At 36.5% G+C, this 15,533-nt stretch overlaps 1 protein-coding gene across 3 annotated transcripts in view; it reads right to left on the bottom strand.

Moving 5' to 3' along the window:
* Nucleotides 1-499: 499 nt before the first annotated feature.
* Nucleotides 500-15,533, bottom strand: part of CCDC34 (coiled-coil domain containing 34) — a 43,824-nt gene continuing 28,790 nt past the window's right edge. Inside the window, exons 3-6 of one of the 3 annotated variants that reach the window (XM_060176660.1) lie at nt 13,367-13,474; nt 3,777-3,935; nt 2,596-2,737; nt 500-1,017 (exon numbers count right to left, since the gene is read on the bottom strand). In XM_060176660.1, coding sequence (XP_060032643.1) covers nt 803-1,017; nt 2,596-2,737; nt 3,777-3,935; nt 13,367-13,474 — 624 coding nt within the window. In that variant the 3' untranslated portion in view covers nt 500-802. Of the gene's footprint in view, nt 1,023-2,595; nt 2,738-3,776; nt 3,936-13,366; nt 13,475-15,533 lie in introns of all 3 variants that reach the window. The other 2 variants (XM_060176664.1, XM_060176661.1) reach the window with 2 other exon arrangements.

The raw sequence follows: 15,533 nt of genomic DNA, 5'->3' as shown, positions 1-15,533 counted from the left end.
GTTTGTTTCTCTCTCCCTCCTCTCTCCATTTCTCTCTGTCCTATCCAACAACAACGACATTAATAACAACAACAATAATAACTACAAAGGCAACAAAAGGGAATATTAAAAAAATTTAAAATAAATAATAAAATTAAAAACAATGAAAATACTTACATAGAGGAGTCTACAAGATCACTCATCTGCATGCTACACAGGTTCAAGTCCAGGCCCTAGCACTGTGGGAAGCTTTGGTGATGTGGTAAATTTGCCTCTCTCTGTCTCAAAAAAAATAAAGCAACAACAACAACAACAAAAAAAAAAACCCAAAGAGGTAAAGCTTGGTAATGACAAAACAAAACAAAACACCTTCCAATGACAAAGACTGGTTTTGATTACAAAGATTCCTTTTTTACATTTTTATAAAAGTTATCTTTAACATGAAGTTTAAAAATGTTGACTTGAATAACAACTTTAATTTTAGTATGTTCACAAGTATAAATACAGGCAACGAAGAACATGACAGAACACAAAGTGCTGGTTTTATTGGTATTGCAATAGTTTTAATAGTCAAATACAACACAATTGACAGTCACTTATCCTGAAAACCATTATACCAAGATCAACATTGAAACATTTAAAAAAAATGAAAATGTATAAAAATGTCTTCCTCAATTAATTTTAGGAACTTCACATATAAACACAAAATCTAAACTTGTCAATAACCAGTTCCAGAGTTGAGTTGTTGACTAAGTCGTAAAAAAAAGACTGCTAATTTAAAATTAAATAGTCCCAGTCAAAATCGTGCAAGTTCCCATATCTACTATCTCTGTATTCTGCATAGTGTCCCAAGACAAAGATTGCTTCTCGCTTTATGAGTTACCAGAGATGGTGACCTGTGTGGAAGACTCACCACAGGTCTTTTAGTCTTCTTTCCTGATAGATCCTTAACTTCTTTGGGAGGAAGCATATGAATAGGTTTCCATGGAATTGGATTGTAAAAGGCTGGTTCTGGATAAGAACTTCCACTGTAAAAACCTAAACTTGTTAAAAAACAAAATAAAATAAGAAAAACTTCTTGAGATCAAAGAGACTAGAAAAACGTTAAGATAGCAAAAATATTAATAAACCAATCTCACTCATTTAAAAAGCTGAATGTCTAAATATCCGACACTTCTCAAATAAAGAAGCCATTACAGTAATGTTAATGTAAATGGTAAAACTGAGTCCAAAACATGTTACTATTATGATTCTTATAAACTTTTGTCATGTGCACGGCCAGATTCAAACCTGGCCCCCAGTACACAGGAGGAAGCTTTGTAGCTGTAATATCTTTCCTTGTCTGTCTGTCTCTATATGAAAAAAAAACAGTCTAGAGTGGTGATTTTAATAAAAATCCTATTAACAAAAACTAAGATAAGCTTTTTGCTAAGAAATCAGTTTTAGAACACACACACACACGTTATATTTTTTTAATCATTTTCTTAACTTAGTCTGAGAAACTTCTGATAGAGTACTCATTTTTCCTAGCTAGACACCAAAGTTTATATTGAGTTGTCAGAAAAGCCACGATGTATTTTTCTGTTTTTCTTTTTTGCCTCCAGGGTTATTATTGCTGGGGCTTGGTGCCTGTACTACGAATTCACTGCTCCTAGTGGTCACTTTTTCCATTTTCACTGGATAGGGCAGAGAGAAATAGAGAAAGAGAGGAAGATAGACTTGAAGACCTGCTTCACCATTTGTGCAGGTGGGGAACAGGGGGCTCAAACTGGGATATATATATGATCATATACATGCATATTAAACAAATCAAGATTATTGTTTAGAAATTGATTCGGGGGGGGGAGTGCTACTTATTAGTTTTTTTATCAAACAAGAAAGATAAGCAGGGTACAATCAAGTTCAGTAGCTATAATGGGTGACTTCTGTGACATGTAGGAGAGGCCTAAGCCCTAACAGCAAGAATGTGTCATTCAGACACTGGCAAACCCACTTTTCCTGCATAGATATGTCAACACACACTTCACCAAGATGGTCAAAACAACGTCTGGAATATGTTCTATTGAGTGAACAAAACAAAATGGGACTGTTTTTTAAAATAATAAATCACTTAAACAAGTGAAGGCAGCTATCAGCAAGGTATGAACTTGCAACAAGAAACACAAAGGAAAACACATACTGCCTTTTATAAGCAGACCCAAGTCCATAGGCCAGTTTTGTATCTGATTTATGTGCTGTCTAATATTCTTTCCTGGGGATGTGGGGGTGGGGAAGTGCTAAAAAAAACTGAAAGTTCAGCCTAGGGAGGTTTAGAAGAAGGAAAGGAAAAATATATCCTGACATTAAGGTTTTACCATCTAAGAAAAGCAAGAGAATTTTACTAGTTTCTTAATATCTTCATTACATTGTGATTTTACAATCATTACTTAAAAATAAAATCTGATTTATGAAGAATTACAAAAAATAAGTAGTGTCACAAGGACATATAGCATGTTATAATCTTTCAGAAAAAATAGTAATTAAAAAGAAAAATGATTTTTTTTTACACATTTCTAACAAAAGCAGTGTATATTTATTCTTGCAAACTAGATTTGTGTAAGCCACATAAAAACCAACCTGTAAGTTTTCCACTGGCATAACCATAGCTCTTCACAGTTGGACAAGGTTTGTTTTTTGCATTTTCCAACCATTCCTTAAACTTTTTTTCTGCTGCTTCCTTTTTCTCTTGTAATTCAGCTTGCCGTTGTTTTTCTTTTTCCTTAAAATGACAATAAGAAAGAATCTCCAAGAATATTCTATAACTAAAAATTCCATCTAGCTTCTACTGTTTTTTTTCCTCTAGTAGCTTTCTTTTTTATGCTATGACACTGAATCATATTTCTGTAGTTTGAGAGTAAAATATAACATGATCAAGGATGTGATATGAACATATCTGCACTAAAATTTGAGATGAAAAATTCCAGTTTGTTGTCTAAAAAGGATAGTAGTATGTAATACTTTCATTTGGAAAGTAAACCAAAATATTTCAAACAATGAAATATTGTAGACCTGGCTGAAAAAATACCAGTAGGTTCATCAGTATTTCTCAAACTTAACTGAAAAGCATATTCATTCTTGAAGCTTACATACAGTAGAAAAGAATAGGGGTAATATCTTCAAATAGCTATTTAGTTTTTTGGTTTGCTTGTTTGTTTTGCTGTGGCTGCTGTCACCAGGATTTCACTGCTCCAAGTTTACTATGATAGAGAGAAAGGGGCAAGGACATGGTGCACACAGTTAAGTGCACATACTACCATGCACAAGGACCCAGGTATGAGCCCTTGCACCCCACGTTAGGGGGGGCCGCTTCACAAGCAGTAAAGTAGATCTGCAGGTGTCTGTCTTCCCCTCTCTATCTACCCTCCAATCTCAATTAATCTCTGTCCCATCAAATTAAAAAAAGAAAGATGGAATTTTTAAAAAATGGCGCCAAGAGTAGTGGATTGGTAGTGCTGGCACTGAGCCTCAGCAACAACCCTGGTGACAACTGAGAGAGAGAAAGAGACAGAGAGAGAGAGAGAGAGAGAGGGAGGGAGAGAAATACTATAGTATTGAAGTGTCTTCCAGTGCTTGGGGGCTAGACTTGAACCTGGGTTGTACACATGACAAAGCAGATACACTACCCACATGAGTTATCAGCCCACAGCTATTTTATATTAATTTAGTGCCAAGTTTCTAGTAATTATATTTCTAAAATAAAGTTGACACATAGGAACTTGAAACGCATATATACTGACTGATCACATTAATAAAAATACCTTTTCTTTCTTCTTCTTCTCATAATTTTCAGCATTTTTTTTCTTTAACCATTCGTGATATTTTTCTTTTGATTTTTCTTGCAATTGTTCCTTCTCCAGTTCCTTTGCTGCTTTTTCCTCCATTTCTTTATTAATTTTTTGTTCCCTTTCTTTTCTTTTCTTGAATAAAAGTAGAGGAATTTTAATTTGAATATGCAATGCTGACACAAATAAAGTTAGCTACATAGAGCAATTTTCTAAATTTCAGTTATTTCTAAAACATATTGGTTGGCACATGTGGTTTATGAAAACACATAATACACTTATTAACTAATCAGATAGTCTACCAGCCAGATTTTAAATGTCATGAGGGTAGTGATAAAGGTCTTGCTCATCGAAGTACAGAGTCAGGGCCAATCCTAGTGAACAGTGAACTAAAATTTTGTTGACTGGTAACTAGAAACCATAGCTTGTTTGGTTGTCCTCAATCTTAGCATTTTTTTAAATGAATCTTTACTTTCACTTTAAAATAAGATATATAATATACCAGGATAATTTGCCAGTTAGTATAGTTGGATAAATCTTCACCACCAGTGAGTTATAGACAAGTAAATAGCACATTGGCTCACTAAATACTCCTATATAGGCACAAAGCAGAGAATCTCTTCCTATTACTCTTCCCTCAGTCACTCCAAAGCTAACCTTATCAAAGTAAGGACTAGAAAAGTTGAATAAGGACAAGAGACTGACATACTTTAATGATGACTCTTTAGTCATTATCAGGCCACCCCATCAGCTGGGGCCCTAGTCAGAGAGTCCTGGGATTCCCACACAAACACGATGAGCCTAGATCTTGAATAGATCCCTCTCTCCATTATCACTGGTCATCTCCATCAGGAACAACATAATGGGCCCGTTTGGGGGCCCCCATAAATCCTTGCCTTCAATGTGGATCAACAATGGTAGAGAATATTCCATTCTCCAAAGGGGGGCTGGATAGCATACTCTGTCTACCACCTGAAGATGATGGGTCCTGAAATTGGTGCAACTTGGAATGTTCCTACTCATGACCACAGAATGCAAGTTCGGACCTACAGGGATGTAGAGGTTACATAGGCTCCTGTGCTGACTATGGGCCCCATATAAAATTATTGGAGTTTATAGTCAACAGTATTTATACATATTTATACATTTTTCTCATATTTGGGAGCTACTTTCTTCCCTGATACAGCTTTCTTGCCCTTTTTCCAGCCATGACATCATATCCCCAGACAATAACTTGGGTCCACCTGCATATCAGATGTCAGACTGAAGCAAAAACTAATAAAGTTATGGGCCCTTTGGAATATATCTAAAATAGACCTACTAGCTATTTCCAAAATGGAGACCCCAAATCTTCATCTGCACTATTCCAGCCTTTAGGCTCATGATAAGTCAACAATTTGTTTGGCTTTATATGTTAACTCTCTTGTCAACCACCAGGTTCCAGATGCGACCATCATGCCAACCAGACTTACCTGGGCAGACAACCCCATCAATGTGTCCTGGAGCTCCAGTTCCCCAGAACCCCACCCCACTAGGGAAAGAAGAGAGGCAGGCTGGGAGTATGGATTGACCTGTCAATGCCCATGTTCAACAGGGAAGCAATTACAGAAGCCAGACCTTCCACCTTCTGCACCCCATAATGACTCTGGGCCCATCCTCCCAGAGGGATAAAGAATAGGAAAGCTATCAGGGGAGGGGATGGGATACAGAGTTCTGGTGGTGGGAACTGTACCCCTCTTATCCTATGGTCTTGTCAGTGTTTCCATTTTATAAATAAATTAATTTAAAAAATTGAAATATGGAACTTAATAAAAATTGTTTCTTTTCTTTCTTTCTTATTTATTTATTTTTTAATTTACCAGAGGGGTGAACCTCTAGGTTTTGGTGAAAATGGGGTTTGAAGCTCTTCTGCCTCAGAGCCCATGTGCAGAGGCACTGCACTAGGTCAGCACTCTGCATAAAAACTGTTTTTAAGGGAATTGGGTGATAGCACAGTGATTAAGCAGAGGTGGCGCAAAGCACAAGGACCAGTATAAGGATCCTGGTTCAAGCCCCTGGCTCCTCACCTGCAGGGGAGTCTTCACAAGCAGTGAAGCACGTCTGCAGGTGTCTATCTTTCTCTCCCTTCTCTGTCAATTTCTCTCTGTCCTATCCAACAATGAAGACATCAATACCAACAACAATAATAACTACAACAATAAAACAAGGATGAAAACAATGGGAAAATGAATAAATAAATATTAAAAAAACGTTTTTAAACTGCTACTCTTTAAAAGTAGCATAGCAGTTAAGCGCATGTGGTGCAAAGCGCAAGGACTGGTGTAAGAATCCCAGTTCGAGCCCCGGCTCCCCACCTGCAGGGGAGTCGCTTTACAGGCGGTGAAGCAGGTCTGCAGGTGTCAAAAAAAAAAATGTATCGGGAGTCGGGCTGTAGTGCAGCGGGTTAAGCGCAGGTGGCGCAAAGCACAAGGACCGGCATAAGGATCCTGGTTTGAACCCCAGCTCCCCACCTGCAGGGGAGTCGCTTCACAGGCGGTGAAGCAGGTCTGCAGGTGTCTTTCTCTCCTCCTCTCTGTCTTCCCCTTCTCTCTCCATTTCTCTCTGTCCTATCCAACAATGACAACAACAATAATAACTACAACAATAAAACAACAAGGGCAACAAAAGGGAATAAATAAATAAATATTTAAAAAAAATTTTTTTTAATGTATCAACAAAAAATCAGGTCCTGGTACATAATGGTGGAAGAAGACCTAGCCTGGAAGTGAAGAGTGTTTTGCAGAAAACTGAGAAATTGTACACACGTATCAACAACTGTATTTACTTTACTATAAACCACTAATCCCAATAAAAGATAAAAAATAAATGGAAGGATTTATTTGCAACACATGTATGTGACAAACTTTCCGCTTAAATATAAAAAGAACTCTTACAATTCAATAATAAGCCCTTTAATAAAATGGACAAAAAAGTTAAGCCAAACAAGCAAACAAAATAGATGTAAAAATTTGGTTAAGTGGGGGAGTTGGGTGGTAGTGCAGCCTTGTGAAGCAGGTCTCCAGGTGTCTATCTTTCTCTCCCCCCCTCTGTCTTCCCCGCCTCTCTCCATTTCTCTCTGTCGTATCCAACAACAACATCAATGGCAACAATAACGACAACAACAAGGGCAATAAAATGGGAATAAATAAATATATATTTTTAAATGTGGCAAGTGGTGTGTACTGAATTTTGCCCACCGTCCATTCATTTAATGAAGCCCTAATCTTTAATATAACTATTAATTGAAGCAGAACACTTAAAGAAATGGTTTCATTTAAAAGGGTCTTAAGAGTGAGATCATACATAATCCAATAGGACTGGTGTCCTTGGTAAGATGAGGAAGAGAGACATTAGCGATGCACATGAACAGAGAGAAGACCACGTGAAGACGTATAGGAAACCTGTAAGCCAAGGAGATAAATCCTAAGAGAAGACAAGCTTTGCTGACACCTTCATTATAGACTTCTAACATTCATATTTATAAAAAGTACATTTTTATTGCTTAGCCACATACTCTGTGATATTTATTATGGCAGCCCTAATATACCCAAACAGCAAGTTTGTGTGATAAGATACTAAATATCATTAGCTCTCAGGAAAATTAAAATGGTATAACAAACATACTAATATGACTTAAGAAAGAAAAACACTGGCAAGGCTGGGAAGATAGCATAATAGTTATGCAAAAGACTTTCATGTCTGAGGCTCCAAAGTCCCAGGTTCAATCTACAGCACCACAAACTATAGGCCAGAGCTGAGCAGTGCAGTGCTCTGGTGAGGAAGAAAAAGAAATGGAAAGGAAAAGAAGAGAGAGGGAGAAAGGAAGAAAGAGAGGAAGAAAGAAAGAAGGAAGAGAAGAAATACACTGACAAGGTCAAATCTGCCAAAGACATGGTGTAATAAAATAGTGGTGAGAATGCAAAATGGCACAAATAGTTTTTAAAGACCTCATCATTTCTTATAACACAGGCTTACCATAAAACCCAGCAAGTCAGTTCCTAGGCATTTGTCCAAGAGATATATAAAAAAATAAAAAATGATAAAACGACTTACACATGAGTTGAGTTAGAATTTTATTCATAATACCCCCAAATTAGAAACAACCCACTTGTCCATCAACTGTGAATGGATAAAGAATCTATGATATTCCAAAAACCAGAATGCCATTTGGCAATAAAAAGGAATAAACTTAGCAAATGAAATATTAGGAAAACTAAGAGACTAAATAGCATAAGTATTCTATGATTTCATGAAAACAAAATTATAGAAAAGGCATATTTAATTGACAAGGCTTCTTCCTTGGAGCTAAAAAGCCAGCTGAGATCAGAGAGCAGGGGCTGAATGCAAAAGGGGCCTAGAGAACTTTTGGGGGTGATGGAAATATACTATAGCTTGACTGTGATGTTGATTCTTGAGGTACATCACCAAATTTAAAATAAGTGTATTTTATTGCATGTAAATTGTGGTTAACAGAAGATGATTTTAAAAATGATAGGGGGAGTCAGGCGGTAGGGCAATGGGTTAAGCGCACATGGCGCAAGGTGCAAGGACCCAAGAGAGGATCCTGGTTCTCACTCCCGGCTCCCCACTGTAGGGGAATCATTTCACAAGCGGTAAAGCAGGTCTACAGGTGTTTCTCTCCCCCTCTCTTTCTTCCTCTCCCCTCTCACATGGCGCAAGGTGCAAGGACCTGAGAGAGGATCCCGGTTCTCACTCCCGGCTCCCCACTGTAGGGGAATTGTTTCACAAGCGGTGAAGCAGGTCTACAGGTGTTTCTCTCCCCCTCTCTGTCTTCCTCTCCCCTCTCCATTTCTCTCTGTCCTATCCAACAACAACGGCATCAATAACAACAACTACTACAACAATTTAAAAAAAGGACAACAAGAAGGAAATAAATAAATAATAAATAAATATTTTTTAAAATACCAGATAGGTTGTCAGGTGATGGCGCAGCTAGTTAAGCAGACATGGCCCAAAGGGCAAGGACCAGCATATGGACCCTGGTTTGAGCTTAGGCTCCCCACCTGTATGGGAGTCGCTTTACTGGAGGTAAAGGAGGTCTGTAGGTTTCTTTCCTCTCTGGATTTCTCTCTGTCCCATCGAACAACAATGGCAGCAATAACAACACTTCTTCTTCTAGCGTTTGCCCCATAACAACACTAATACTAACAGCAGCCACGATAAACAAAAAGGGCAACAAAAGGGAAAAAATAGCCCCCAGGAGCAGTGGATTCATAGTGCTGGCACCCAGAACTATGAATATAACCCTGGAGGCAAAAAACAAACAACAACAACAACAACAAAAAAAAAAACAGACTTGCTGGAGTTTAAACTAGAAAGAAACAATGTAATGCCTTTAGTTAGCAAAAAAAAAAAAAAAAGATTGGGCACTCAAACACAAAGAGAAGTCAGACACTGAGTGGCTTCACAATGTAGGGTGCTATAGTTATATAATACATGGACAAGAATGATAACTATACATTTTTTCCAAGATGGTGTCCTTAAAGAGCCTTTGTTTCTTACAACCAAAAAAAAAAAAAAAACTAACGAAGAAACCTTTACTTAAAAGTTCTGATTTTCTTATGCATGTACAAACTACTGTATTTACTGTTGGCTGTAAAACATTAATTCCCAATAAAGAAATTTTAAAAAAAAGTTTCTGATTTTTTGTTTTGGTTCTTTTAATAGAACCTGATACAAGGAAGTGTCGAATGCTTAAATAATGCATTGACAAGTGTTTTTAATTATGTAGTTACTGATCTAGATAAACTTTTATTAAAAATCATGTCTCATGTCTTGAGAATGAAACTTTCATTTTTTAAATATTTCATTTTTAAAACCTGAAGGTAAAGACCCTTTTGGTAAATACATGGAAACTATAAAAAATAAATCCTAAAATGAACTAGTATGGCAATACATATATAAGATTACCAGGTGAGAGAAACCCTTTATTTTATAATTATTTAACAATTTATAATCTTACTATAAGGAACTAGCTTTGCTAATGGATGCATAAATTCTTTTTGTCTGTTTTTTTGTTTGTTTGTTTTTTTGATAGAACACAGTGGAAATCACTTAGAGAAAATAACACCACAGATACAGCTAAAATTTGAAGGAAGCTGGAGGCAGTAGAGGACCACACACCATGAAATGTAAACAGAGGAGAAATAAGCTAGATGCCAGACAGGAAGAGAAGAACCAGGAGGCCAGTCTTTACAAAGAGAGGTAAATGTAACTAAGACTGAAATAAGAAATCTGATAGGTTTTAAGGGAAAAGAATAAGAGTAATCAATTATTCCTTAACATACACAAGCATTTGCTGAATTTAATTTCTCAAGTTCATTTCTGAACAGTTCACAATTTTATCAAATCTTATTTCTATAATTAGTGATTTATGTCAGACCTAGTCATTCCCCTCCAAAAGAAATGTTTCTCTCAAATAACTGGATTAAGTCTACTTCCACTAATTAAAACAGGGAATATATCTTCTCTCAGCAGTATTTTATTTTTTTAGACAACTATTGAGCTGTCTAAAAACTCATGAAGCATTTTTGCATAGGGTAACACAGAAAAATGTATCATGACTTTTCCAACAACCCAATATGTTTAACTAGCAAGGAAAAGTGAACTTAATGGAGTTAAAAGATAAGAGAAACTTTTAGAGGAAAGAATAAAGTTTCTGTACACATAAAAGTATTTTACTTTATAGTTAATAAACTTTGAAATGTATCACAGAAAGCTTGGTAATGGAAACAGACTTACACTAACTTTCTTCAGTTATTCACAAAGAACTTTTTTGAATTATAGGATAAAGCAAATTAAAAAAAAAAGAAATCCATGACTAAAATAAGGAATAAACACATTTATAGTTATAATATTCACATGTCTAGGCATTTACTTCTTATAACCCAGATAAAGAAAACTATGCCATCTTTAATTAGTTGAAATTGTTTACATGGTATTCCTGTTAATACCTCTAGGTATAAGGTTCAACAGCAGTTAAGAATCAAGAATTAGAATTAAAAATTTAAAACACTGCTCTACAATTTAAATATTTGACTGCATAAATATAAACATTTGATTACCATATGCCAGAGCTGACCAGTGCTTTAGTTAAAAAAAAGGAGGGGGATATTTTGAGTTGGATAATTAAGGAGAAGGTAGGATAGCAGATATGATCATTCTGATGAAATGTCATATATAAAAATAAAGAAGTGAAAAACAGTAAGAATGAAAGTATCTGGGTATTTCTCAGGAACATACAGCCCTGGGGGCTAAAAATACATAGTTCAATTCTAACAAAGACCCAAAACCTAGATATACACCAGTTTCTGTGAGAGAGAGCATATGTTCACACGTATCTGTAAACTACTGCAAAATATATACCTGAAAGCAGAAGTACACTAGAGTTTACAGTGAGTATCCCCCTAACACTTCCTCTCCACTATTCCAACCTTTGGGTCCATGATTGCTCAACAGTTTGTTTGGCTTTGTATGTTAACTCTCTTTTCAGTCACCAGGTTCCAGATGTCATCAGGATGCCGGCCAGGCTTCCCTGGACTGAAGACCCCACCAATGTGTCCTGGAGCTCCGCTTCCCCAGAGACCAACCCTACTAGGGAAAGAGAGAGGCAGACTGGGAGTATGGAGTCAACGTCCATGTTCAGCGGGGAAGCAATTCCAGAAGCCAGACCTTCCACCTTCTGCAACCCACAATGACCCTGGGTCCATGCTCCCAGAGGGATGGCGAACAGAAAAGCTATCAGGGGAGGGGGTGGGATGTGGGGATTGGGTGGTGGGAATTGTGTGGAGTTGTATCCCTCCTGCCCTATGGATTTGTTAGTTTATCCTTTCTTAAATAAAAAATAAATTAAAAAAAAATATAGTTCAAAACTCAAGATTTCTTTAAAACCTATTGTGTACCTTAAAGATAACATAAATTTATGTTCTATGCCATTAAACAGCTATGTATTCCTGAACATAAAATCACCATGGTTCTTCTAAAAAAAAAAAATCTTCCAGTAAAACTAGCACTGCAAGAAGATAGCCCATAGTTATTTTGTGTGTGCTCAAAAGGACGCCACTAAGAATCGATAGTATAGAATAAAGCACAAGGGAGTCGGGTGGTAGGTAGCGCAGCAGGTTAGGCCTAAGGATCTCAGTCCAAGCCCCAGGCTTCCCACCTGCAGGGGAGTCGCTCCACAGGCGGTGAAGCAGGTCTTCAGGTGTCTATCTTCCTCTCACCTTCTGTCTTCCCCTCCTCTCCATTTCTCTCTGTCCTAACAACAATGACATCAATAACAACAATAATAACTACAACAATTAAAAAAAAAAAGACAAGGGCAACAAAAGGGAAAATAAACTTAAAAAAATTTAAAAAAGAATGAAGCACAAGTGAAAAAGATACAGTTTACATAGAGGTCATTTTTCCCCCAACAATTTATTTATTTATTAAGATGAGAGAAGGTGAGTAAAGGAACCAGAGTACCATGCTGGCACTGTGAATAGCAGGGATCAAACTCAGGATCTCACAAACTCAAGTCCAGCACATTCTTCATTGTGCCACCTCCATGACTTTGAATAAAAGGTCTTTAACCAGCCAGACTAAAACAACTAAAGCATAATATCGAGGACAGTGGAAAAAAATGAAAAAAAAATTTTTTTGAATTGGTGAATGACATTATATTTCTTCAGGAAGATTAGTCTGGCAAGGAGAAAAAGAAAGGATTTATTTACACAAAAATTTTTGATCAATATTTTAGAGCATTTATTATGGTCAGCTACTGATCTAGCTACTGAAGAGCTGAAAAAGAGGACAAAAATCCCTGCCCTTCTAAAGCTTCCATTCCAGTATGGGGAAATAAACAAAACAAAACAAAATTAAGTTGAAAATGGGATGAGGGTAGTGAGATCACAGACAGGAGAATGGTAAGAAAGAAAGTGAAAAGATAAGAAACAAGAGAAGAATTATGATTATGCCTTGGTGACTGAGACAAGTACAGTACTAATAACAGAAATCAAGTAGCTAGAACAGCTCTATGAAAGAATGGGCAAAAATGGGTGTAGATTTGTAGTTCAAAGTGCTTGCCAGTCAAACAGAAGGAAGCCCACTACTACAGAAGGTTAGTGAAGTCTAGAGACAAATTCCATGACTACCTGAAGACAGAGATTAGTAGAAACTATACACTAAAAATTTTTAAAGAATGAAGTAGAAAATTAGAGAGAAAAAGCAGAAGGGAGGACACCTGGTAAGTGTCCATGAAGGTAGAAGGAAAACTCGGGTCAGAAAAGACTAAAAGAAAATAAGAGGGCAGAGGGCAGATTAGCGTAATGGTTATGCAAACAGACTCTCATACCTGAGACTCCAACGTCCCAAGTTCAATCACCAGCACCACCATAAGCCAGAGTTGAACAGTGCTCTGGTTACAAAATAAATAAATAAGAAAAAACCTAGGCAACAGGGTACAATGGGAAGAATGCATTGCAAAAGGGAGACCAGTATGCACATGTGTACTTTTTCCTCCTTACCTGCTCATTCTTTTTCTGAACCCATTCTTTGTGCTTTTCTTCAGCAATTAACTTTCTCTTTTCACGTTCTTCCATTTCTTTTATTTTTTCTAGCTCTTGATTTAATTCCTGTGAGTTTTGTTCAAACAAAAGGCAAAATTTAAGGCAAGTACTCAAATCACATATTTTTAAAAGATGGGGGTTAACCAAATTAAACAAAGAATATAGTTTCCTATACAGAAAATACACATTACTGAAAATGACTTACTTAAGTAACCATATCATGAAAAGAAAGCATCGCTATAAAAGTATAAGTCACTTTTTAGAAAAGCAAATAATTGCTTGGCAACAAAACACTAGCTTCTCAGACTAAACTTTGGTTAAATTACCCTCATTGAAATTAACTTTCCCACACATAAGTTTTGGCATCACTGTGTATTACTGACTGGCTGAAGCTCAACAGAATTGCAACTTTTTTTTTGCAGTTATGAATACCTTCTGGATTCTTGATGGAGATAAAGGATAAGAGTTAAATAATCTCTAAATTAAAATTTTATTTCAGAGCTACACAAAGAGATGTAAGGGAGCCATTCAATTTTCTCTAGGAAAAAAAAGTAATAATCCAGGCATTTCTTCTGATTTTATAGCTGCTAGAGTGCAAAATAAAGCCACATTAATATCCCAGATTATTTAACTTCTTGCTGTCACTCGAATCTACACGTTTGGGCATTTCCTCAGGAGAAAGAATGTGGAAGGTATGGCCAAATAAAACTGTAAGCGGAATGCCACCACTCTGTCACTCGTCAATTAAATTACTGCATTAGTTGAGAATGCTGTTCAAACTAGACTCTCAGAACTCTGGTGCCATAATTACTGGTTTCCTTCTCTCTCCTTAAAAAGTAATAATCAGTGACTTTTATAAGTTTTCTATTGATCACCATATGTCCTCTCCTCTCCATGTCCCAAAGACCTATTGACTATGGCCTTCAGGGGGATGGGGAGGGCAACTTTTCAATTCTCTGAAAACTCCAGTGTTAAATGAAATGAAGAGCAAACTTTGACACCAAGAATCTATCATTTTCACTTTAGAATAACTAATAATAGGATACCTGTGCTCCATGATCTATCATCCCCAAATTTTGCGTACAAAAAAAAAAAAAAGCTGCCCTCACTCCCCCTCTCACCAAGGTAAAATATTTATCAAGGTTTAAGATTCTTCATTAACCCTGCTGCTGCTATTCCTTGCTTACTCATGCAGTGTAGTAGGTTCTCACTTAATGCCATCAATAGGGTCTTGGAAACTGGGACTTCAAGTTAAACAATATATAACAAAAGCAGGACCTGGAGTAAAAACTTCTTGTTTGTTGTCATTTAGAAGGTGTATCTGATTTTATTGTGCCTTCTTAAGGTTCTTCAAATAATAAAACAAAAAAGCAGGCTTTGTGTTTCCATTTTACAGTTTACAAATTCTACCTAAATCTTGATATGAGTTAAAAATTAAGGAAGGACTAAAACTACTAAGAAAAATGTTACTACTATGCCCTAACTGCTGTAATCTCAAAATGTCTGTTCAAGCAATTTACCATACCTAAATACAAGCCACACTCTGAGACACAATCATCCCTTCCAAGACTGGCTTCTCCTACAATTTCCCTTCCTGAGTGACTCCATCTGTTCACTGCCATGGCAAGCCTCCACTAGACACAGCTGGAGTGTTCTCCCACAGTCCTTACATAGCCATTTGGTATACCACTGAGTTTCAATAGGATTATAGCAATTTTCCCAAGAGAGTAAACACTTGATTAGAGAAAAACCAAAATCCAAAGAGAATCTTAAATACACATTTTTATCTCAATAGCTTTTGTCAACTTTCAAAGAATTTATCATTAATCACAACAAAAACATGACAGTTTTGAGTTTTACCAGTTCTATAGCGTGTCTAATTTTTTTCACTGAATGCTAATGAATGAAATAGCTAAAGGAAAGATGGTGGGTGGGGGTGAAAACACCTGCATTTTCCACAAGCTAGATAATTTTTATAATTTAGAACAGACCATACTAAAATTCTTAGGTAAATATTAAAACACAGAATTAGCCAAAAATGTCTAAAGAATTTAGAGCAGTCTGCTAAAGAATCCTTTAAAATAATAAAAATTTAAATAAAAGTTATATGATCTACAAAACCAAC

The sequence above is a fragment of the Erinaceus europaeus genome, chromosome 17 (genome assembly GCF_950295315.1).
Source record: "Erinaceus europaeus chromosome 17, mEriEur2.1, whole genome shotgun sequence".
Taxonomy (NCBI): Eukaryota; Metazoa; Chordata; class Mammalia; order Eulipotyphla; family Erinaceidae; genus Erinaceus; species Erinaceus europaeus.
The sequence above is the reverse complement of the archived record's forward strand: the minus strand, read 5'-3'. Positions and strand labels throughout refer to the sequence as shown.